Source organism: Vidua chalybeata, chromosome 3 (assembly GCF_026979565.1).
Source record: "Vidua chalybeata isolate OUT-0048 chromosome 3, bVidCha1 merged haplotype, whole genome shotgun sequence".
NCBI lineage: Eukaryota > Metazoa > Chordata > Aves > Passeriformes > Viduidae > Vidua > Vidua chalybeata.
In genome coordinates, this window is record NC_071532.1 from 21,853,516 (window position 1) to 21,878,317 (window position 24,802).

Below are 24,802 nucleotides of genomic sequence, written 5' to 3' on the forward strand. Positions count from 1 at the left end.
GTATTGATAGGGTTTATATTATTTGAACAAAAGAAAATAGCTAATTTTACAAATCATCAAGGGTTTTAAATCCTGGTGATAATCCCTTCAGACACCACCATTAAGTATTAAAGTAGGTTTGTAGTTTGAATATCTTCCTTTATATAGTATATTAATGTATTTTAGCATAGTTATAATAAAGAGATCATTCAGCCTTCTGAACTGGAGTTGGACATCATCATTTCTTCCCAGTGGGTTCGCCTGCATTTTACAATAGAAGGTGTAATTTGTGACACCTCCTCCCATTTTAAAGCTGCGGTGCTGTTCTTGGGTGCGCACCGTCTGTGCTGGGCAGCTGAGTGGAAGAGCTGCAGGAAAACACGAGCTCTGCTGCCCCTTGGTGGCCATCACTCCAGCAGGGTCCTGTGGGGATTTTTTATCCATTCGAGAGGGCTCTGTTGGTGCTGTTATGCAGGTTTTGACGATGTTTGGGGAGAAGGTGTTGACTAAACTGTGCTGACAGAAACTGGGGAAGCACAGCCAGCAGACAAGAGGGTCCAGGTGTCACAAGGACAAGGTTCCTGACCTTCAGATTTGAGAGCAACTCAACAAAGCAAGGGCAGCCTTACATCCAGGGCCCTTTACATGGACATTGCAAACAAGTCCTTTTTTGGGAAAGCCAGACAGGAAGATTGGAGGCATGAAACAAAATTATTAAAGACCACTACATGGCTCTGAGAGACAGATGAGACTCCTGGAGACAGCAGCAGATGCATGCTGGTTCAGATAGGGAAGACTGAGCCTGCTGTGCTAGTGAGGCTTCATCCAGAGTATCAGAGAAGTTATTCCCAAATAACCCCCTTCACACAGTATATAGAATATCCCACAGTGTCACAGACCTCGGCACGTACTGAGGTTTTGTACAGGTGTAAAAATTATGCCTAATTACTTTCTTTTTTTAAACAGGAATTTGGGAAGCCCATCTTCTCTCTTCCTGCCCCAGGACTTGACATGCTTCATTGTAGCTACTACTTCCATAAGCACCCAATTCATGGATCTTCCTTATTTAAGTCCTCCTTTAAGCAAGGATTAAGGATTCCCTATAATAATAAAGTTGGATTAAACTGCAGAAAGTAACATTCAAGACAGAGTCTCTTTCTTGCTACTGTGTGTAAAAATTTAAATAATGAAATAACACATGATACTTGAAGATTGTTTATTTTAAATGGTATTCTGAAATTCGTGGCTATATACATATTTTCAACTATGAAGCTTAAGATTGCATGGTGACTGTTTTCACAAAGTAAGGCTGCTTGGTCAGTGATCTCAGAGCTGATTCCACTGAAGTGGGATTACTCAGAGTACAGGATGGCTTCTGGAAGCTTGTAATCCATGAAGGTACCAACACCAAAGGAGGGAGGCCTTCCTACATAAAAAGCTAATCAAGGGTCCCCTGGGTTGCCATGGGACCTTTGCTGAATTTGAGAATGTCATCAGGGAAAGGTCTGAGTCAAACCAAGGGTCACTGTGGAAAGGCCTTTACACTGCACTCACAGCCTGGAGACAGGTACACACTGCAGGGGCTTTTCCATGCCAGTCTTACACACTGTGCTTTATTCCTCCCTCAGCTGGGCCAGTGACAAGAAAAAAACACAGAAAAAGGAAAAAAAAGCAGCTTATGCTACTATGGTAACTTAAGTGTGATCTTTAGAGACAGAAACTTTTTAGGGATAATTAATAGGCATGAACAGTATTTATGTTAATGCTGAAACTTCAATTTAGATACCAGACACAGGGATGGGATGAAATGTTTCACCCTGCAGCCAACAGACAAAAAGTCTTCACCTCTTGGAATTCCCATGGAAGACAGATGAGCTACTGCCTCCTCTCATGCTCCCCAGTACTAAAGGCAGAGATATGCTTCATGAGTTTGTTTTACACACAGACAATTAAAAATACATTTTAGTAATGTTTCCCATTAAAACTTTACCCATAGCACAGTACTGAAATCAGTGCAACAAAATGACAGGAAGGAGTATTTACAAGCATATGGTGTTGTACCAAATTTGCAAGACAAGAAAATTCTAAAGTGCAAAGTTGTCTCTATTCTACACAGACACAGAGATCCATTTTCCTGCTTGTTGTACAAATGACTACCATTGTTACAGACACACCACGGATCCATGCTGAACATCCAAGTGACCAAACACCATCCCTAGGCTGACAGGCAAAACTCCTCTACCAAATCCAGTGGGAGGCAGACATCTGCATCCAGGGGGCAGGTTTAGTCCCTCAGATGTAGGTGTGTCACATGCTGGATGGAGAGTAACTACTGAAAACTCAGGAACACGAAACATGGAGGAGGTTAATTTAAATACATGGAGGAAGGTATTTAAATAGAAATCCTACAAAGAGCTTAATAGTTTGATTTACAGTAGATTAAAGACAATCACTGCTTTTCTTAAAGCACAAAACAACAGAGGGCCCAGCACTCCGTATTTTATTCAGCTGCAGTTCTGTCCTGCTTCAGATGGGGCACAAATTTTTAAAGACTATTTACACCAACAAGATTTGCAGGCTTAGCCATGAGAGCCTCTAAAACCAGAGAGAGGCCACAAAAACAGGCTCTTGCAGCATTAGAATATTAAAAAGTCACCATTCAAAATACCTCACTCTTAAAAATTACTAAAGGGAGCTGTAAGAGAAAGAACATGGCTGCTGGGTTTCCAGATTCACTGAAACTCCCAGTTCATTCACCCATATTCTTAAGCATATTGGACAGTTAATCTATATCCTATTTACAGTAATTCCTGCTACTACCCAACAAAACCAGAAGAGAAAGCTGCTCATTGCCTCACAGCTCTCTCTACTTTGCAAACTAAACAGTCTCCAGCTTCTTATTTTTTGGCAAAACCATCCAATGTTTGCCACAGGATTTCAGCTACAAGTAAACAAAGTTTGTCTTGAAAAGCAACACATGTTAAGTGAATTAATTTGTTCCATTATTCTATTTTTAAACTACTACATATTTACTGAAACAGCTATGGCATAAGAGGTTACACAGCTAGGCTTAAGTAATGTCATCATCTGACACAATTCACTTGATTATGCCCCAAACTATTTACAGTGAACTTGATTCAGACAAACCACTTGGTTTGAGAAAGCGTCCAAAGAATTCCAAGTCCATAAAATAATCTTTCCTACCAAGATGTTTGGGAACGACTTAGTCATGATTTGTTAATTTGATTTTAAGGTATTTCTCTACAGGAACCCATCCATGGGTAAAAGCTGCATTGGAAATGAGTCCCAGGACCTACATGTGCATTAGCAAATGAGGGCAAGTCTGTGCCACAGTTTGTAGCAGATGGAAGGGAAATTGAGGGGAGGAGGGAAAAGAGGATCTAGTCTGCACAGAAAGAAAACTAATTCAGTTGAGATGTGTACATATTGACAAAGAATTCTGAAAATGAGTAGCTAAAAAAAATTGTGATTATGAAACTGAGTTAACTGTATCTTGAACCTTAAAGGGGGCAGGCTGAACAATGTTGATTACTACAGCTGGAATACATTTTTAAAATCAAAATCTCTATAAGAAAACTAGCTCCACACTCTACTCTGGCAAAACCTAAGCTGGTCTTTTAACAATGCAAGAAGTCTAATGAGTCAGCTGATCAAGTTAGGAAAAGATTTGAGTAACTCTTCATGAAACATACTCCAGGTCCCCGTGCAGCACCAAAGAAATGGAGCCATTTCAGGTATGCATTCTTCTTGATACTCATTATCCTCTAGGCCCCTGCAGAACAGAAACTTCTTCCAAAGAAATTCAGCTCAATTTACACTTAGTTTTATGTGCAGAACTGACAGAAAGAAAATCCATCACGGGAAGCAAGGAGATCTGCATTTGATCAACCCACAACAGCCAGCATTAAAAGTCTCTTTGCCTTTTGCATCAACAAATTTTTTAACTTGGTCCAGTATCTCAGGAAGAATCTTGAGTTCCCTATTAACCTCCTTGGCAGCTTTTGTTCCACAGGCTTTCAAGGAGTTACACACCTGCTCTCTAAGCTCAGTGACTCCAAGCCCCATTAAGGATTTTACAAGCATTGAATTATAGCACGGTGGAAGGTGAACAAAGAGTACAAAGTGAGGAATGTGTTTACAGTTTACTTCACAGTAAGTGCATTTGCCATCATGTTTGTTGGAAGAGTGAACATTGTCAGGCTGCTCAGTTTCTCTCTCATGCCAAGAGAAATGTAGCAACTGGTACCCAGGGATTGCAAGGCTCTCACTTCAACACATGCATCACATGTCTTTGCATTTGCAGCAAATCAGAAAGATGTTTTTGTTGTCAAGGGCGTTTTGCAGTGCTCAGCACTAAAGAATGCTGTCACATTTTCCACAGCAGGCAGAAATGGAAGCAGCAAGTTCTACAAAATCCTTTCTCAGCCTTGACTGGGCTTGGCTTCTGACAAGTTTTCTTCAGAAAGAACTGATTTCAGTGCAAAACTGCAAAAGCTGAGAAGCAGCACTGTTTACACAGGGCATAAAGGAAATCTAGAGCTGGCTTCCCAGCTGTGCCATCAGCTCTTCAGCTTGTCTTTCCTCCCTGCTCTCCTAACAGACACCACCCAGATGGAAACACAGCAACTTACTTCCAAATCCATTACCTTAGCATGACAGCTTCAGGAATTCCAGTGCCATGAGATTAAAACTGTCTGCAGCCTTCAAACCTAACAAAGTTTTGAAGATTCAAAAACTCTGAACGAATGACACAGGGCTGCTTTGCTTTTAAGCAATTCCATATTGTTTGCTGCATCACTTTCAGATATACTTTGATATGAAAGGAGTTGGATTAAAGGACAGACAAAGCTAAGGTTCCTTACTACAAATTCTGACATAAAAACCCTAATCTATAGAGGAAAGAACAGAGACTAATAGTTTCAGAACTTAAATTGTGCTCCTGTTATGCAGAACTTGAGGTTTCCCAAGTTCTGTGCAAGTCCTGTGAAATACCATAGGACTGTTACAAACCAAACCCAGTTCTTCCCTCACTACAATTAGGTGAATTCAAACACAACAGTGTGCTAAGCCTGAATGACAAAACTTGAATAAATATAAGTTTTCATGCAAACTTCTGTTTGCAGAATTGGACATGATATAGCATATAAGGTAATGGAAAAACCCTTAAGCATTACAATCATGATACTTCCTTTACTATTTGTGGGTAAAACTAAACCCACAAAAAGAAACTCCCTAGAGGCACAATAGGAACATTTAAGCCCACTCATTCTATGGTATCCCAGTGAAATCAAAAATAAATCAGATATAAATAACCTCCTAGAAATCCATCACATTCTTAAGCAAGATAGACACATATTAACAAAGGAAAATTAAATTAGTCTTCAAAATGAAAAGAGGAGAATCAAAAAAAGGAGATCAGAACTAAAGCTCCAGAGTCCTACGAATAGAGTTTCAAAGTGAATTCAAAGCACTTATGGCATTTAAGAAATCTGGCATCCACTGTCTTTTTGAGGCTTTATATCTGGTTCCTTCAGAGGTTTTACTTCTTCATCTGGTTTTGGTTTAGCCTGCAAACAAGAAGGAAAAAAACCCAGCTAAATACCACAAGTACAAACCACTGTGTCTGCACAGTATTTATGCACAGCTAACTTTACATGTTATAATCTAATAGTCCCCTCCCTTTTCAAGGCTGAAAACTTTGAGTAAGCCCCAAGCAAGAGGGAAAAGACAACTGTTCTCTGTTTCAGCATCTTTCAATTAATCCTTTTCTAAAAAATAATCTTTCTCTAGCATGCTGCAACGTTACAGGACTTGGCAAAAAACGAGCTGATTTTCCAGATGCTGGCAGCGTGGCAGTGGTTAATTGACTTGCCCCTGGCACAACAGAAGGATGAGCTTAGGTTGTAGCCTTGTGTCTGCTTCCTACACTGAGCTGGGGAATGTTACAGAAGAGTCAAACTAACTCTGTATGATACACAGAATAAAGCCAGAGGGAAAAAACAGCACATGGGATTATCTTACAGTGTCCTCCTTTGGCCTCTTGGTGAGATCAAATGCTGCAACTGTTTCAGAAGTCCAGTGTGTGTTCAAAGCAGGAAATTCAAAAGGAACAGGCTCTACTAAGCCATAGTTTGCTTTCAATTCCAGCTGGGGAGCCTCTGCTGGCACCTTCTGGAAATAGCTGGAACAGAATGCAGAAATGTATTTAAAATACAGTGCACCGTGTCTGCAAGTTTTGTTTGCAATTCTAAACAAAACAATCTAGGTTTTCACAGGGGCAAGCACTGCTGCTCTCTTCCATTTCATTAAGGCATTGCCTAACACACATTCTGCCAGCAAGAAGAACAAAAGCAACTCCTTCCTAGTATTGTTGTTTGTTCCCTAATTGTGTGGCGGGTTTTCTCCTACTTAATAACCATTATTCCCAGTACTTCAATGAGAAGAGCATCTTTTGTCCAAAAAAACCCTTCAAAATACAAAAGAGGATTTAAAGTACTTTCCAAAGATGAAGAGGACAGTTCTTTTCCTAAAGAGTCCTAATGTGCCACAGTGGATAGCAGCAACACAGTAGCCCCCCAAAGCCTGACTCGGGGTGTCCCTCTGCCCTTGGCAGGCCAGCAGGGGCTCACACACTGACACACTCTGCCTCACTTCCTGTGCTGCACAGAGCTCTCCCAAAACAGCCACTGCTTTCTCTTTCCAAGTTTTGTTCTAGAGGGACACAGATGTGTTGAAACCTCCGTAGTAAGCTCTGACAATGGGTATTTGAACCAAAGCAGAGCATTTCTCTTCCTATAAGCAGTTCACTTTGATGTACTTGACCATCCTTTCCATTTAGTCAGTTCCCCTATTATGCAGGTCTTTAAATATCATAAAAATGGAAATAACAAACCTATTATGGAACACTAAATTGTAATAGTAGGGAAGAGGAGAAATAAATGAGCAAAAGAACTCTAAAGACAAACTAATCTTGATTATTTTCAACTGAAATAAAAACTTGGTATTTCCAAACCATTTTTGGAAGGACATTAATGAACAGAAAGCCATATTCACAATATTAACTATACTTGGACTAGTAAAGCTCCTAGCACCCTAAGCATGATCTTCATTGAAGACAGCACCGTGTTTTGACTTCCCTGCTTGCAAAGCAGAATCACCTACAGGTCTTCTCCATTTTCCCCTCTGTCCTCTTTTCCCTACTAGATCCCAGGAGAGAGGAAGAGAGCATTAGAGCAACTTCAGCAGATTTTGTCCTGTGCAGAAGGAAAAGTAACCAGGTGGCTGAGGAATAAGGGAAGAAAACTGCTCAACCTCTCCAGGTGTCAGTCCAGCCCACCCTGCTGAACTGGCACAGGACATAGATTGGGACAGCACAGACTCACTGCAAATCTGCCAAGAGAAAATTAGAGAATTGCAAATTCATCTATAAGTTACATGCCATGCCCTAAAGGAATGTAACAAATGGAGAGTAAAATTTACCATCCCATCCTGAAATAAATGCAAATGAGGTAATAACACTTCATGCAGAGTGCTGTACCAACCATGAATTACTTACATGAATCCATTCTCTCTCTGGCATTTTTCTAATGTGTTCTTAATCAAACTTCCTAATTTCCTAAAGAAAAGATGTCCAGAAGGTTTGGCAGTAGTCCCAGGCCCTTTGCTTTCTCCATATTCTTTGCACAATGCTTCAGCCTTGGCAAAAACTTTGTAAGAAAGAAAGGAAACAAAAATTATTTACATGATCCTCTTAAATCATGGTTCTGCTCTACAGTGCTTCAGTCTTAGAAGACACCTGAATCCAGTCAGGCCTCTTTCTTCTTAGAAACAAAACCAAACCAGCTCAAAGACAGCCAAGATTTACTGCAGCCAACAAGTGACTAGGAACAGGAAAAGAAAAAGATAGTTTTTTTTGGTGGGAAGATGCAGGAAAGCATTCTTATGTGTGGGGCAAAATGCACCAATAAGCCCAAGAACGGTGCCACATGGTAGGGAAAAACAGAGGGTATGAAGGTGTCCACACACAACTGATGCCCCAAACCAAACAATAACAGAGGGAGTGGGAGAAGAAGCACTCTTCTCTGAACAGCAGAGCAGTATTCATTTTACTCCAAGAAATCCAACTTAGTTTACTCTTAATAATTTTTCAATTTATTTTTAAAACTAATATAAAAGTTTCCACTTTGAAGATTTGAGCATTTTTATACATTGCAGTAAAGTTATGCAGTGGCAGGCCAGGAGTAGAAATAGCTTTGAAGAGAGAAGTCTGGGCAGAAGACCTTGGACTACTGCAAACGTGCCTGAATATACCTTTCAAATGAATAGAAAATAAGTAAGTTACTGAAAGTGTTTAAAAATAAACAAGCATGATCTAGATTTACTATTTAACCTCCAAAGCAGAAATGGCTGCACTACTCTAACATATAGACCAGAAAACAGGATGACCAGACCATTGGTTTTTACACTGTGTATTGCAGGCAGCTCAAAGCCAGTCTTTAAGCCAGGCTAAGAAGTGAAGATGAAAATTTTCTGCAGAAATGTTATGAAAGACAGTATTTGGTAAGACAAAAAAAAAACCAAAACACTATCTCTTTTCAAAGGTGTGCTGGATTTCCATCAGGTGACAGATTAAATCTTTATGGGAGAGCAAATTAACACAATACAGCAAAACAGAACAGGCATGACATCATCAGACCCTGTACTCCAGTCTCAACCACACTTACATTTTTCTGATTCCTGCAGAGATCTGATTGCTTCCCCACATTTATCACTTGCCAGCAAAGTCTGGCCATGGTAACAGTATGCCTGATGGGAGAGGACAAAATCATTACCAACATCACTGGGCACTTCCTGCACCAATCCCTTTCTCCTGCTCCCTACAGCAGCTGCAGCTCTTTGAAGCTGCCATTCCCTGCAGGTAGTTGACAGCTGGAGAATCCAAGTCAAAGCAGCATTCACTGAGCCAATAATGCAGTTCAACATGAACACTGTGAACCAGAACCACAACCACTTGGTTTGAACTGAGCTGTCTTAGCTCTAGCCAAGAGTAACTGAGCTGCACAAAGCTGTTTGACCTGAAGCACTGGCACACAGGCCAGCCCAGCTCTCACTGTAGCAGTGTGCAGCATCAAGCCCCAGCACAGAGAGACAATGAACCCCAGGCAAGTTTACAAAGCTAAGACTGAAAACTGAAACTACCTGAACTATTCAAAAACTCCATCTGCGACAAACATCACTGAATCTGGAAGAGATGAAGTGTTCTGCTGTCTGAGATATTTTGTCATAGTCCAAATACCTTTTCCACCCCCAAAAAGTCCCCTTCCTTCACACCTGTGCTTGAAGGTGTTATTGTATTCCAGTGAGAACTGAATTGCCTATGTTCTATTACCAGGAACTGAGTTTAACTAGTAAATAAAACAGGTGAAGGAACAATCCCATCAACTAATGCCCACCTTGCCCCCCTTCCTTTAGTGTCTGTTCTCACAGTACAAATCTATCTAAACCACTGCCCAGATCACTCAAATTTAAAAAAAGGGAAGTACACAACTCTGACCCTCTCTCACCTCTCAAACCCGCTAATAAGGCAAGCAGATTTTAGCTACAGGTTCAGCCTAAGAGAAAGACAATTATGTAAACTGCTTAACTTGGGCCTTTTGTACAGGATAAAAAAGACAAATTACTGGCTGTGGCAGGCTACGAGACACAGCAAATGGAGCAGATGAAGATCTCAAGGGCACTACAGTACTTGCTAGGAGATCCATCAGGCAGAGGGGGACAGCTCTTGGAATGGTACCTTTTGGTACTTGATGCAGTTTCTTTCAGGACCTTCATAAAGATGCTCAGCTCTGAACTGTGCCTAGGATCAGACTGTGATGTAGACAACAGAGAGCACCATTATGCTCAACCTGAATGGCTTCAATTAAAGATCTGTGATCACAACAAATCCACACTGCTGCAATTTCATTTGGCTCCACAAAAACAGTTCAAATGTCACTGACACTGCACAATTCCTCTTCACAGTATGCAAAGAAAGCCAAGGCAATACTTAGCTCCCATTCCCTATGCAGCCCTTGGCAGACAGACAACAAGCTGTGACTGCTGCCACCCAAAGTACTTACGTAGGCCATATAGAAACAGCTCTTCAAGTTTAAGTACTTCCTCCATTTACCTGCATAGGTTGGATCCAAACTGGATAATGTTTGATCTGTAAACACATATGTAAAGTTATTCTTAATACATTTCCAAAAAGAAAAATCCCAAACACATTAAAAAACCAGAATTCTTAAACTTAGCAATAGCTCCTACTATAAAGTATCCAGAAAAAAGGGACAAAAATTCCTCCTGCAAAAGCACAGAAAAACCATGAGAAAAACCCCAAAAATTTGCAGCTATCATGCAGTTGTCCCCAGAATCCCTGAAACTGCTGTCCACTAAGTGTGGATGACTATTTCTTTAAGTATGTTTAGGCAGCATTGTTCAAAGCTTGTTCCTAGTTTAAGTTCCAGTAGTGACTCCCATACTCCTGCACTTCTCCCACTTGCCTCAGTAGTCCCAGAGATCATTTTACTCTTCTGGAAGGTGGCACATAATGAACCCACTCCACTCTCCATGCTCTGCATCATGATCTGCTGCCCAAATGCAGCTGGAACACACTCCACTGACATCAGGCCATTTGTCTGCTGCTAGTCTGTTTTCCTTCACTAATGTTTCCTACCATCAGCTACAGAAAAAGATTCCCACAAAACCGAAAAGCCTTATCAAAATACATGCTGATAACTGAAGCCTTAAATGTGCTAAATAGAAGCTAAATACACACTCCATATTCACTGCGAACAGCATTGATATTGCAATTTATGAGTGGGTTAAGTATATCTGCTGGCAAGAGTGCATAAACCAAGTCACTAAGGACACGAAACAAGACACTCACCAGCTTTTTGGTAGAAGTTGGCTGTTTCATAAGCAAGAGCAGCTATTAGGCCTGGATTGTGTTTAAGCTCAATAGCCCGAGCAATTGTCACTGAAAAATAGTTCCACACCAGGTTTAAGTTTAATTGAAATGTCCCATCACATCAAATCAGCAGAGGCACTTAGGGTTTTAAAACCCCTGCATGAACAGAAAATAGATGTGCAGTCAAGCAACAGCAGAATAAAGACAGATTGTTTCTTGGATATATTGATTCCAATTTAACAAAAAAACTGAAGGAACGTTAGCCTTAAGATTAGCTAATAAACAGAAGCTGCACATATTTTAAAGTAAAGGAACTGGGAATTTCTGTTAGGTAAGCATGGTGGTGAAAGGAAAAAGTAAGAAAAAGAAGTAGTGCTACATACAAGTTCTTCCAAAGTGAAAGATATTCCATATTACAATTTTAATATCAGACTGATTTTTGCATTTTCCTTCTATAATTGCAATGCAATTTTCTTTAAAAGCAACTCGCCCCACTATGCCACAGTACTTCAGGAGAATAAAAAACCCACAGCCTTGCTGCCAAACAGAATTCATGAGACAGCAGTGACCCACAGTGTCATTTCCCACACCCAAACAATGTATATTTGAAGATACCTTCTTGAGCTTCAGCTTGACACTGTATGATGTAGGAGTCTATGAGTCGAGCTTCTAAATCTCTTCCCTTTTCCACAGGTGTAATCAATTTTGGAATGTGACTTTCCTAAATACAGAGCAAGTCTCAGAGTTAGTTTAGGCCTAATACCAGTGCAAAACAAGTGCCTCATTCCTAAATGGATGGGACATACTGAGTGAAGGTCCCAAGACAGCACTGTAGACATGATATGGGCAGACAGACAAACCACTCTTCCTGTGCCACTGGGAATGAGTTGCAGGGATTGAGTGGTACCACAACATATTAATACCCTTCTGTTTCCCGCATCATTCAGGTGCTCTCAGGTATGTGTGTATAGCAAAGGCCTCTCTAAGACAAAAAGTTGAGTACTTGGAGACACCTCAAAGAACAGACAGCAAACAAAGTCCTTCTACCTTCAGGTGTTTAAAAATCCCAGCTGCTATCTTCAGGCTGCGGTGAACATCTTTTGCTTCATCTTCTGTTATACTGAGAAAATAGAATGAATCGGTAAAATTATAATTAGAAAGGGACTCTAAGTGTCATTTAGTGCCACCTCCTACTTTGGGGCACTACATTTGGCAACAGCAAATCAGGTCAGTTATGGCTTTGTCTAGATGAATCTTAAATCCTTCAAGAATCGAGAGCCCACTAATTCTGTGACCTGTCCCACAGATGTGCTACCCTCAGAGTAAAGGAGTTTCTTACAGTGTCCAATCATGAAATAATCTTATAGAACTCGCTTGAAAAAAAATGAAATGTAAGATCCTGTGATGACTCTCAAGTAAAAGGCAACCTCAGTGTTAGAAGCCAAGGATTTAGAAGTCTGTAGGGTTCAACATCAGCAGAGCTGTGATTTTAAGAATCTCAGTTTTGTACCTGGACATTTAGAGGGGGACTGATGAAGGTTTATTGACAACTGACACTTTCTCTGTATCACAGTCATGTGGTACTACTGCACTTGGTTTACAGAGGCAAGAAGGGATTGAAGTGCTTCTGTGTAAAGACCAACTGCCTCCTGGAACTCCTCTGTCTGAGCTGGACATTTCCTATAGCAGACAACCCCCAGAAGCTGCTAAATCTTTGGTGGAATATTGCTGCAGCAGAATTGTTAAGAAAAGAAAACCACTTACTCTTCTTTTCCAGCGAGTCTTGATGCATATTTTGTGTACCATAGAGCTACATTAAATCCCATGGAAACCAGTTCAAACACTGCATCCTGCTGGGCACTAAAGAAAGACAGACAAAAACCCCCGAAAACTTAATGCATTCAGTTTTGCTCTCACATCTTTCTCTGCTGATAGTTCACATAGCAAAAGTCAACATTTCTCTCCATAGAGCATTTTTCATTTAAGATGTCAACAATTTCCAATTCCGAACCTCCTACTTGCTGAACTGCCTAAGAGAGACTTGCATTTTTTTACTTATTTCCTTTAAGAACTCAGAATCTAGAATCTCCCACATTCAGATACCCACCCTTCCCTTTTGGGAACTTTTATTTTAAAACTGTACCTTGAGATTTGTTTAGCTTTGGGTGTGGCTGACATTTTTCCATCTCTCTTTTTTTTTTTTAATTGCACATTTTGTGGAAAGCTTTGCCCTGGAATGTCCACTTTAAAGTTGTACTGCTAAATTAATAAGTCAGAGTCTGTTATAACTCTCTCAAATGAATGTTACTGCAATTATTTATGTAACTGCAGACAAACAGCATGTGCAAATAGCAGGACATTTCAAAAGCTAAAAAGAGAGTCTTTGAAAATACCGAACTTGCAACCACAAGCTCAGTTTAGCTTAGGAACTAGCAAACCTTTTAAAAAGAAAGATGTGGGAGTGGGAAGACTAATGCTGGCACAAGTACAAGTGTGTATGACCGTGAGAAAATTAGAAGAAAGTCCTAATCAACAGATTTTCTTCCATGGGGAATTAAAGCTTTGAGGAGGTCAAGCACTTCTAGCTAAAGCCTGACAAATTTGTAGGCATGACTATACAACACAATTACCTCCAACAGCAAGAGACAAGTGAATAATTCAGAAAGTTACAGATCTGTATTCCTCCTGGAAACAGATGATTTGTTTGTTTGAACCAAGAGGACACGTACTCAGAGCTTCAGAGGACAAGAACAAAATCAGATCTTCAGTAACACTGGGACCTCCAAACACACAGAAGTTCCTGGTCAGACAATAGTGTCAAATTAAGTTTTAAACTGCAGTGAGCTTTGTTACCATGCTCAACTCACTAATACCCTCAAAGCTCTTCTTTGTACTGCTCTAGACAACTGCAGGTTCAGTTTTGTAGATCAACTGAGACCCAATGGATCCTTCTAACGTTATTGTGCATTCTCACAGCTTTACATAAAGGCCATGCACACTTCAGAACACCTAACACAGTACAGAAGTTACCAAAAACACAGCAACACCTTTTTAGGAACTATTTTGTGTTCAAGACCTTGCTGTATTTCTGTTTCCCTTCAGGCCTGTGCTGGCACAGGTGCACGTGTATAACAGAGCAGCAGAGAGCAGCTGCATACCCCGCACCCAGAAAAGCACACGCACCTCGGGACTTGTCCTTGTAACGTGTCTGTCCACTTGAAATTCTGAATATATCTCAACTTGCACTCTTGGGAAGAGTCATCCAGTGAAAGGATAAAACCTATGGAATAATAAAACAGGCAATCTCAAAGTAGGAAACAGAAATGAGTAATGAAGGAGATGGATCAACACGAATACAGATATAGATAAAGGAATGTTTCTTGCTGAACCCCTCAAAACCCCATGTTGCTTCCTGGGGTTTTTATTCCTCAGTATCTTGAGAACAAAATGTGGATAAAACCAACCGGCTACTCCACGAAACTGCTTGCCCAGCATGTTACCAACTCAATTCTGAGAATCTTGCCTGCTCAAGGAAAACCTGGCAGATGTCTGCATGTCCCATATGGTGACAAGTTGGGAGTGGGACTGGCCCAGGTACAGGATGGCTGAGGTTGTTCAAGGAGAGTGAGTGGCTGTCTCTGCCACCATAGTGGCAACCAGGAAATTCCAGGAAAAGCTGCCTGGTCAACAGGGAGAGGGAAAAGGGTTTCTAAGCATGGGCTCAACTAGTCATCATCTATCTCCAGGGCTACAGGAAACTGGTTCTTTATGTCTAGTAGCCCAGAAAACAGCAGTTAGTGGGATGAAGCTCATGCTATGGGACGTTCAAATCCTAGCATATGCAGACCCAGGAATTTTTTAGGGATGCTAAAGAAGGGCCTTGGTCTGATCAGGTCTTACAGACTGTCAAGAGCGTGCCATAGCAGCTACTGGGGCTACACCTATCAATGTGTCACATGTTTATAAAATCAGAAAATACTTGTTCCTTTTGCATGCAGAAGATTTTAGTGCCCAAGCATATTTTCCTGAAGAAACTCTCCAAATCTTGACTGTTGCAACAGGGATTCTTATCTGACCTTTAGATGTGACATTAGCTTACAACCTCCCAGGAGCTCACTAAACCAACATTTACTTCCCACAGCTGAAAGATCCCACTTTCCAGGAATCAGCTGATTCCTGAAAACTCAGTCCTAAGAAACCTGGCTGAGCACCTGACTGCTAAGAGACAGTTACCCAAATATTGGCAGAAGGAAGGTTTCAAAGGAATGTGTCAGCACAGCTGAACCATCTACTGAAAATGCAGATACCATACTAATGAGCACCTATATATATACACACACCTAAGACAAGCAGCAGTAGAAGGTCAACTTGCAACAAGTTTATGGTCTAGTATTAGACAAACCAGCAGTTTACACTGAATAGTAAATTATATCAACTAATTAATAGACTCAATTTGTACTTAGGGAGCAACTCACCACCGCCTAAAAGACAAACACACATTTTCTCCTCCAACAGGAAGCAGAATAAGGTTAAGGGAAGGAGGGCAGGGCTGCCAGCACTTAGTACTGGCAGGGTCACAAAGGACACTGAAACTTGGAGAAGAGGCCTGGTGAGCAGCTAGCACTGGTATCAAGCACAGAACCCATGAAGATACTCTCCTTCCTGAGAAGCGCAAAGCTTCTTTACAGGAGATCAGCACAATTAACAATTCTGAGAAGTGACATTAAAATTGAACTGATACTTCTCTTGATTAATTATTAGTACTGCTAATAAATCTCCCTACCTTGCAGGAGTGAGAAGTACAAGTCAGCTGCATTCTTCATCATTTCTGGATTACAACTCGAGTCTGTAAACAGCTCCAATAGCCGTGTTCGAGATAACCGTAAGTCACTAAATGAGAGGAGAAAAAACAAAAGAAAAGAAAAACATCAGAAATCTTATTTAAAAATGTACTAATACAGGAAACTCTTCCTTTCTCCTCTGGATACATATGACTGGACACACAGCAGTGGATAATGAGTACTCAATCTACTGTTCTAGCACTAACTAAAATAACTGTGCCTTTAGCTACCAAGAGGTTGGGTGCACAGAGAGGAAAGGGAAGTAACAAGCAGGAATATTCTTCAACATTAGAATGGGATGATGAGATGAAGAGATAAGAATAGATCTGCAAAATAGGCTGAGATCCCTTTTCATTACATTCCTATCCACAGCAGAACAGTCAGGCCCTATCCACTTATGGAAATTAAGCAGTCTTTTGCAGAGGAATGCACAGTCATCAGAAAGACAATGAAGTGTTTAGTCTTTTGCCTCTGCATTGTTGTAATTGGCCTTGCTGTGCACTCAGAGACTAGAAAACTGGAGAATTCATTCTCTGTAAGCAAATGTTCAATGCTAGCAGTGTCTTACTGCCTCCCTGCCTACACATCTCTAGTCATCTTCAGTTCAAAAACTGAAGAGCAACCATTACATTTAAGGATGTCCCCCAAACCATAAGAGGCAGAGTAAAGCCAGTCCCAAGTACACTTACTTGCAAACCTTTGTTGCAGCTGGAGTGGTGGCTACCCCATAATAATTAAATGAAACGGGAGCTGTAGCCTTCAGAGGGTTGCGATGGAACCAGTGGGTCATTTTCTTCCTGTAATGTTGTTTATGCCAAACCTACGGAGCGGAAAGGAAAGAACAGCTGCAGGAACAGGTACAACTGAGGTGCTGCAGATGTCCTGCTCCTCTGCTCACAGAAACATATTCCAAATGTAAACAACTAGGCAGGAAATTAATTTGCAATTTTTTTTTTCCCATTTGAAATGCCAAGCTTCCATATGCCTTGTACTCATCATCCATGTGCTTTGTGTGAGAATTGCACTCTCTTGAAATACAAATGCTTTCTGAGGCAACTATTTTAAGTTAGGCAAAAAGCTACCACCTACTTTGCTCTATGTGAGCACACACATTGCTAGGAAAAAAACCTCCACATTTGTTACCTCGTGCATAAGGCTGAACATATCTGTAAATTACATGAGAAATATCTCAGAATTACAGAATCAATTGAGTTGGAAAAGACCCTGAGATTACCGAGCCCAACCTTTGTGACAACACTACCATGTCAATTAACCATGGCACTGAGTGACATGTCCAGCCTTTCCTTAAACACCTCCAGGGATGGAGGTGGGTGACTCCAGCACCTCCCTGGGCAGCTCATTCCAATGTTTAACAACTCCTTCTGTGAAGAAATTCTTCCTAATGCAAAACCTGAACCTCCTTTGGCACAGCGTGAGGCCACTTCCTCTCATCCTGTCACTTGATACCTGGAAGAAGAGGCTGATCCCCAACTTGCCACAACCTTCTTTCAGGGAGTTGTAGGGACTGATAAGGTCATCTCTGAGCCTCCTTCCTCTTTTCCAGGCTAAATCTCAATTCACTGAGATCATTATACTGTGTCTCGTCTATCTGTGAATAACTTGTATTTGGGAGCCTTTGGTATAAACGAACCTGCAACCACAAACCCTGACTGAAAACATGGATCTATTTACACACGTGTATCAGACCTGGAAGGCTGAGAGAGCAGAGATAAACCCTACTCTCTCTTTTCTTTCGCTTCAATTTCAGCAGCCAAATATAACACAAGCATTGCAGTGAGTTTTACAACGGCAGTGTGTGGTGATAGAACATAATGGGCACATCCTGAAGATGGGAGGGCCCTAAAAGATCACCATGAGGACAGAGAAACTGAGAAGCAAGTTGTGTGCTCTCCATCCTCAAAGGCTTTCCAGACTCCGCGGGACAAAGCCGCGAGCCGCTGGATTGACCTCGGAGCTGTCCCTGCTGTGAGCAGGACGCGGGACCGGAGACCCGCCAGGACCTCCATCATCCCGAGGTCCTTTTGGAATCCCTTCAGTTCATCCCTAGAAACACACTCTGCAGCTTTGCTGAAACAAACAAACAAAAGCAAAACAGACCCAAGAAGGTCAGCCAGCACTGACTCCCCGGCACTGCCCAGACCCTCCTGACCGAGCAGGGGGGGGGCTCGTTTATCGCGTCGGCACCTATCGCGCCGTGCTTACCGTGCCGGCACCTCCCGGGGCCCGTCCGTCAGGCCAGCGGCCGTCGCGCCGTGCCCACCCACCCGCGCAGCGCTGCTGTCCCCGCGGTGTCGCGGCCCGGCCCGGGACGGTCCCTGAGAGGATCCCGAGGCCGCGGGACCCCGGCCCGGCCCCGCCGCTCCCGGCGGTGCGTCACGCGCCCGCCGCCGCAGGCAGCGCCAGCCGAGAGCCGATGGTACCGCCCCATCGCGGCCGATCGCATCGACCCCGCCGCTCGCCCTCCTCCCCACCGGAGTCCCCGGGCCGCCGTCGCCAACAACAGCCCCGCGGCTGTCGGGCGTCCCCCCGGGACAGCGGCCGCCGGCGAGACCGGGGCCCACAGTCCTCCGGCGGGAAGGACCCCCAGACGCCACCAACACCGGCGGGAGCGGGGACGCCAGCAAACCAGCAGCGGCACCTGCCCTCCCCGAGGGGCGAGAGCCGCCTGCGGTGCTGCAGGGGGGGCGCCGGGGCTTACCTGGGGGCGGGCCTGCGGCGGCGGCACGGCCGGGAGCGGAGGGCGGAGCGGAGGGAGGAGCGGAACGGCCCCGCCCGGGCCCCGCCCGTGCGCACGTGACCGGCGCCATGACAGGTACCGGGGCGGAAGTGGCGCTCTCGCCTCGGTAGCGATGGCGCGGGCGGGCGCGGCCGGCGCCGCCTCCCCGGCTGGGCGGTGCGGGCGGGAGGCGCCGCCGCGCTCGGGTGTCCCGGGGCCGGGCCGGGCTGTGCCGGGCGGGGCGGTGCCGGCGGCGCGGGGCTGGCGGGAGCGGCTGTCCGGCGCGGTGGGTGCCCCGGCGCGGGGTGAGCATGGTGCCCTAGCGCTGGGGCTATGTCGGAGGCGGCCCGCAGCCTCCTGCAGCGCTGGGGCGCCAGCTTCAGGAAGGGCACCGACTTCGACTCCTGGGGGCAGCTGGTGGAGGCGATCGACGAGTACCAGATGTGAGTGCGGGCCGGGTACGGCCCCGGAGTCCCGGACGAGGCTCCGGGGTGAGGGAGCGGCCCCGGCTGGGGCGGGGCAGGGCAGGGCAGGGGGGCCCCACCGGGCCCAGGCCGCGGCCCCCTCACCCCTGGGGCCCCGCCGGCGGCTCCGGCCCTTCCCCAAGGCGTGGGGCCGGGGGCCGAGGAGTCCCCTCGGGGGGTGCACGGCTGAGGAGCGAGGCGGGAGCCGGCCGTCCTGCTCTCTTCGGAGGGCGGCAGTGGCCGGCGTGGAGCTTGGAGCAAACTGGTTTGGTGGAAGGTGTGTCCCTGCCCATGGCAGTGGATGGAACAAGGTGATCTTTAATGCCCCTTCCACCCCAAACCAGGTTGTGATTGTGAGAGCGTGGGCTGCCGGTTGGTTGGTGGAGCCCCCGAGGCACCACTGGACCTAGATGCTCCCATCCCCATCACTCTGTTGCCCTGGCACCACGCTTGTGGCAACTGAGCGACCTGGCAAATGGGCTGTCTAAGTATCAGCCTTAACCAAAACACCTCCCAGCCAACCCATCAGAATGAAAAGGGGTCCATCGCATGCTCGTGTCCCTGGTGGTACCAGGGTGGGAGAGTGGCAGCCCCAGTCAGGTTTGCTGGCACAGGGTGACACCCCCCCATCCATGAATCCTTTGGCAGCAGAGGAGTATCGGCTGCAGGGCACTGATGATGGAGTCCTTGGAAACACACCTGGTACCTTTAGTCAGATGTTCTTCCCTACTACTCCATTTCACCATGAAAGTTATTTCTTCACGATTGGAGTATTTCAGGCCAGGCTTCTCATGGTGAACTTCCTGGAAGTTGATAAGAGGGTTGGCACTTGTTTACCAAGAGAAAGTCAGCTCAAGAGATGCCCCCTGAGGGATCTTTTAGCACTGTTCAGGACTGGTCAAGTTGGGTTCTAACCACACCAATTGCCAGTTCAATTGTCATTCAGAGTAACTGGTCTGCTGGCCTTGTACCGGGTGGTCAGGAGAAGCTGTAATCTCATCATTTCGTTCACTCACCAGGAAGGATGATGCAAGTTCAGTGATATGCAGTTTGCTGATGGCCTTTAGAGAAGGGCAAGCTGTTACTCTACAAACCTTGGCAGAGAGATAAAAAGAAGTTTTCTTCCAGATCTCTATCTTGGCAGAAAAAAAGAATCATCAAAAGTAAAATAAGATATTTTTACTAGCTATCCTTATGTCGATGTCTACTAGGAGCCCAGTAGAATCCTAATGCTTTAAATTGTCTAAGCAGTCTGAGCACTGAGTTTCATATAGTGGTGTTTCTTTGGAATTAAGTCTTTGGGCTCTCCTTCTGAGCTCTCTTAATTGAGAAGTGAGGTCACTAAACATGTGCAGACAGTCCAGTTTGAGAATTGAAGTGCAACTTCTGTTGCCTTCCTCACTCTGTTGCTGTGTCAGATGAGACCTGAGCTGATCTCCACACCCTGGCTCTGTTCTGACCTGGGAGCAGTGTGGTGTCTTTCTAAGGAAGCTCCTCTTGGGTGGAAGCTGCTCTTATCAGTGAGTTTCTACCAAATACTTGTCAGTAGATGAACTCTGTGGTCTGAGGAGTGAGTAGAAAGTAGAGAGAAGATAAGAGATTACAGGGAGATATTTCCTAGGGAGGAACAAAACCTTTTCTTCTTCATCCTGTATCTTTAGCAGGTAAATTAATAACTGTATCAAGCTGTAGGATAGAAGTTGCAAACAAGCAGCACAGGGCAAGATACAGAGCTGTAGTTGTAGAGAGACTTTGCAGGATGGGTTTATGGTGTTGTCTTCTCAAAGACACCCTGAGATGGGAAGGACATGTGTGGTGCAGCTCATGTCCAGGTGCTGTGAACTACCAACACAGTCTGTGCTGATCCACACAAGCATCCTGGAGAGAAGCTGCTTACACTGAGCTTGCTGGTGCTGAGAAAACTTGGATTTGGGAAAAATCTAAGTCCTGATGGCTGCTGATGCAAAGCACAATTATGTACCTCCAGTGTCCATCTGCTCAGGTCTTCATGTTACCCCTAGAAGTACAAGAAGCTTGGTACAAAGATTGGCCCTCAGTCATTTGGGTGATTATTCATGCAGGAACCCTTCGAGCTGTCAGCAGTGGCTTCCCTGTTCAATGTCCCCATCGTGGAACTTGGTCTCATCCAACTTTGAACGAGCTTCCAGGGGAATGCCAGATGCATTTATTTGGATTAGGGTGGATTTTTTTGTATTAGTGACAAATGGAAAGAGGGTTATGTTAGTGATGCTTGCAGAAATGTTAATGCTGTGATGCTGCCTGTTCTGGGTGGCATATTGCTGCTATGGTGATCTGTTTTCTTAAATCATTACTTTAAAATGCCCTTTCTCTGTGTCCTGTGTATCATAGGGCAGGGCAGTAGGCAAGGAGTGTACTTTTGGGTTCAAGTATGTTTATGCTTTTTGTCTTTTCTCAGCCCCAATCTTTCAACATTTTTGAAATGGGACAATACCACCAAGTTGTGCAGTTACCTCATCCTGTTTGGTTGTGTTTTTCCTGGTAAGAGTTAAAAGCTGAATTAAGAGTTAAGTGGCCTCAATCAGTATGGGCATTTTTTCAGAGCTTATTTTGAGGAAAAGCAAAGAAATTGAATTCTGATTTTTGTTCCTGCCACAGGCTTTGACAACAATCTGTTCTGCTGGATGTATCTTGGTATATATATTTTATAAACCTCTCCTAAAGCTAGGCCAATGCCCACAGCAGTGGTGGAGAGAAGCAGAGTCCCTTTCACAGTGCAAACTTGTGAGGTTCCAGGAGGAAGCCTGTTGTGATGTCCCTGGGTTTCCCCTCAACCCCTGTCCTCCCTCTCCCTCTGCTTGTAAAAAAATTATTTACAGGGAATGGCAACAATTGCCCAGAGGTTTTGCTTGTTTAATGTTCTCCTTCCTCCTGGGACGGAAACTGTAACTCTTCCCATAGCTTCCCTCCAGCTTCCTTTCGCTTTCTCGAGCTGTTTGCTTACTGTTACTTTCCAAACCCCCTGGTACTCCTGCCTTGGTGATGACAAGGGGTGGGGTTTGTGCTCCGCCTGTGATGCTGACAGGCACAAATGTGAGCGGATCCACCCCGGCAGCCTGGGCCAAGCCGCCCTGTGCCTGGCTTCCAGTGCTGGGAGAGCGTGTGCCACGGCTTAGGGTGCCCCCACCCGAGCTCCCCAGCATCTTGCTTGCCTCAGCCTCTCCCTGGGAAATGCGCGTGGGATTGCACCACAGTGGGTCTTCACAGGGGCTGTGGAGAGAGGGTTTGTTATTATAAAAGAAGGGGATTGTGAGAGGAAGAAGGTCAGTGCTTGTAAAAAGGGGCTGTTGGCTATAAGGACCCTCTTACCTGTTCTCCCTTCATGAGGCATTGGTCTTTTCTGCCTGATGTAGTTGCACACTTTGTCCACCTTCTGGGTTTTTTTCTTAAGTATGAACTACCATGGCTATAGAAAACTTTGTTTCAAAAGACAAAAACAAAGCAAAAACACAACAGCAAAACCAACCCAAACCTCTTTGGAGCAGTGGTCTGTGAAGCTTCTGGCTGACACATTTTCTGGAGCTGGGGTGTGTGTGTTTGTGTTGTGTTCCCACTTTACAGTTTTCCTTTCCCCCATCCAGATTAGCCAGGCACCTCCAGAAAGAGGCACAGTCTCAGCACAACAACTCGGAATTCACAGAAGATCAAAAGGTGAGTACCGCTGTTTGCTCAGGCAAGGAGCTTGACTCATAGATGTTGATGTGTGTTATGTTTTTTTATCTTGCAGGCCAGAGCCTTATGAGACCTTTTTTCCTCCCTCAATATACACAAACAGCAACAGAGCCCAGCGTGGCTAAAACAGTTGCTGTTGTTAGATGTGAGGGATGCTCTGCTGTGCTATTGAATGTCAGGCATGCTGGCCAGTGTCTTTCATAACCTGGGTGTTTCGGTTGTTTTTTTTTTTTTTTTTGAGCAATGTTTGATAACTTGCTTATTCAACATTAGCACAATTTATGTCTTGAGTTCTGAATACAAAACATCTTGAACTGCAGACATTGAGGGTGTGTGAGGGGGATGAAAGCTTAACATGTAACACCTGACAGGGAAGGGTCCTGGCAGAATACTCCCTAGCAGCCTCTTAGAATGTTATTTGTTTATAATCTTTCAAAATATTGAAATTACTTTACTCCTCCCTCTCTCCCCTCAGTTGAAAAGGCTGCTTCTTGTCTCAGCAACATACTACTGCAGCTCTGTGATGGGATTTAAGTGGATTCATGCACTCAAGCATTTACTGCAAAATAAAATCTTTTGAGATATGAGGGCCTATTAAATTTCCTTGTCTTCTATAACGACATGTTTTTCTTAGGAATAAAAAACTAGAGACGTGTATTTCCAGATTTCCATGTCATAAAATCACTTGTTTGAGCAATGGTGTTACCTGAACATTATTTGCTAGCTCAGAGTCTCACCAATAGTAATAGTTAAGGCCTGAAAACAGGTGCTGGCTACAGAAATTCAAGATGAACTTCATGCTTGTGAAGAAACTCAAAGAAATACACCTTTACATAGACTGAGAGAGTTTTGTAGCTGTTTCCTCTATGTGTACCAATATGAAAAGCAAAGACCTGGTCTTCCATGTTCTACTTACCTTCCGCAAAGATGATAATGCTCATGATTGCCTTAAACAGGGCCACAATTTTGGAGAAGAATTTGGTCCACTTTTCCTGATTTGTAAGCCATGAGAGCCTTGTTAATGTTGGACAGCTGTTTATTCCTTGAATGCTTCTGCTCTCCCTCTCTTGCTGGTAGCTTTCTCCATCATTCTAAGCTATAGTCATCTTTACTGCATGTTTCCCCTCTGTGGAGACTTTTGAAAATGTAGTTACTTCATGAAGGCGAAGCTGTTAATCTCACTTCTGGAGACATCATCTCCTGTGAGTATGGGAACCAGAACCACACAGGGCTTTGCCTCCAGATGTTCCCTGAGTCTTATGAAAAGGACCTTGGACCAGATTGTGGAAGTGAATGAGGTCAGCCATGAGGGAAGGCCTGGGGGGCTCAGGAAGTGGAGATAACTGACCTCAGATGTTTCATGCACAAGTGCTGTCATGTCTTAAGGCAACAGTCTTCTGAAAAGAAAAAAAGTAATGGGTGGTGGTTTTACATCCTAGCAGAGTGATACCCTTTTCTAAAGCTGATATAATTTATAAAAGTGGATAGCATTTTTATCACTTGCTGGTTTTTGCAGATCATTGCATGGCTGATGCACTGAATCTTTGAGTCTGTTTATCAAATAGCAGTGCCTGTTTCATTAGCCACATGCACAAAGCATTTCCCCAACATTTTGTTGAAAGAACACTTTATCTCTTCTTCCATGAGGAATGCTAGTCACAAAAAAAAAAATTGTGAGTAGAGTCTTGTTGTTGCTTAAAAAAAGCACTTAAAACTCTGCACAGCAAAATCTTTGATGTAAAGCTCCTTGCTGTGCTTGTCTTCTCTATTTCTGCAGAAGCTCAGCCAGTATATCATCTAGTGATTATGACTAATTACTGTCATCACTATATCATTCACATGGCATGTGGCTGGAGGGCTTGGTGTATGCTGGGTTTGCAAACAGTTTGATTAAATAGAATTTCCCACTGCCCTTCTAAAAATCAGCTACAAATCAGTAACTTACTCAGCTGTTCTCCTGACAGTGCACCCACCAGCATGCTCTTTATTCCTGGTTCCCAAAAATATCTTTCCCTAATATCTTGACTTTCTGAGGCTCTGTATGTTACATAAGAATTACTTTTTTTTTTAACTGTGGAAGAATCTATAACCTTCAGGGTTT

At 43.9% G+C, this 24,802-nt stretch overlaps 2 protein-coding genes across 6 annotated transcripts in view; one reads left to right on the plus strand and one right to left on the minus strand.

The window, feature by feature from the left end:
* Positions 1-1,181: 1,181 nt before the first annotated feature.
* BROX (BRO1 domain and CAAX motif containing) lies at positions 1,182-18,570 on the minus strand. 4 transcript variants are annotated; one of them, XM_053938543.1, is made up of 13 exons: positions 18,509-18,570; positions 16,479-16,609; positions 15,732-15,838; positions 14,132-14,228; positions 12,713-12,808; positions 11,996-12,068; positions 11,564-11,669; positions 10,928-11,017; positions 10,119-10,204; positions 8,724-8,805; positions 7,556-7,706; positions 6,022-6,181; positions 1,182-5,567 (listed from the first exon to the last, which is right to left on the minus strand). In XM_053938543.1, the coding sequence occupies exons 2-13, from the start codon at positions 16,577-16,579 to the stop codon at positions 5,481-5,483; spliced, it is 1,236 nt and encodes a 411-aa protein (XP_053794518.1). In that variant the 5' UTR covers positions 16,580-16,609; positions 18,509-18,570; the 3' UTR covers positions 1,182-5,480. The 4 variants fall into 4 exon arrangements, 3 of the variants coding, with proteins under 3 accessions (XP_053794518.1, XP_053794519.1, XP_053794520.1); XM_053938544.1 differs by lacking the exon at positions 18,509-18,570 and adding an exon at positions 18,013-18,073; XR_008430009.1 differs by lacking the exon at positions 1,182-5,567 and adding an exon at positions 9,794-9,867 and having other exon boundaries at positions 6,092-6,181.
* Positions 18,571-18,746: 176 nt separating this feature from the next.
* The window catches only part of AIDA (axin interactor, dorsalization associated), a 28,781-nt gene continuing 22,725 nt past the window's right edge, over positions 18,747-24,802 (plus strand). For both annotated transcript variants that reach the window (XM_053938546.1, XM_053938547.1), the window contains exons 1-2: positions 18,747-18,969; positions 22,611-22,680. In XM_053938546.1, the coding sequence (XP_053794521.1) occupies positions 18,860-18,969; positions 22,611-22,680 (180 nt within the window). In that variant the 5' untranslated portion in view covers positions 18,747-18,859. The remainder of the gene's footprint in view (positions 18,970-22,610; positions 22,681-24,802) is intronic.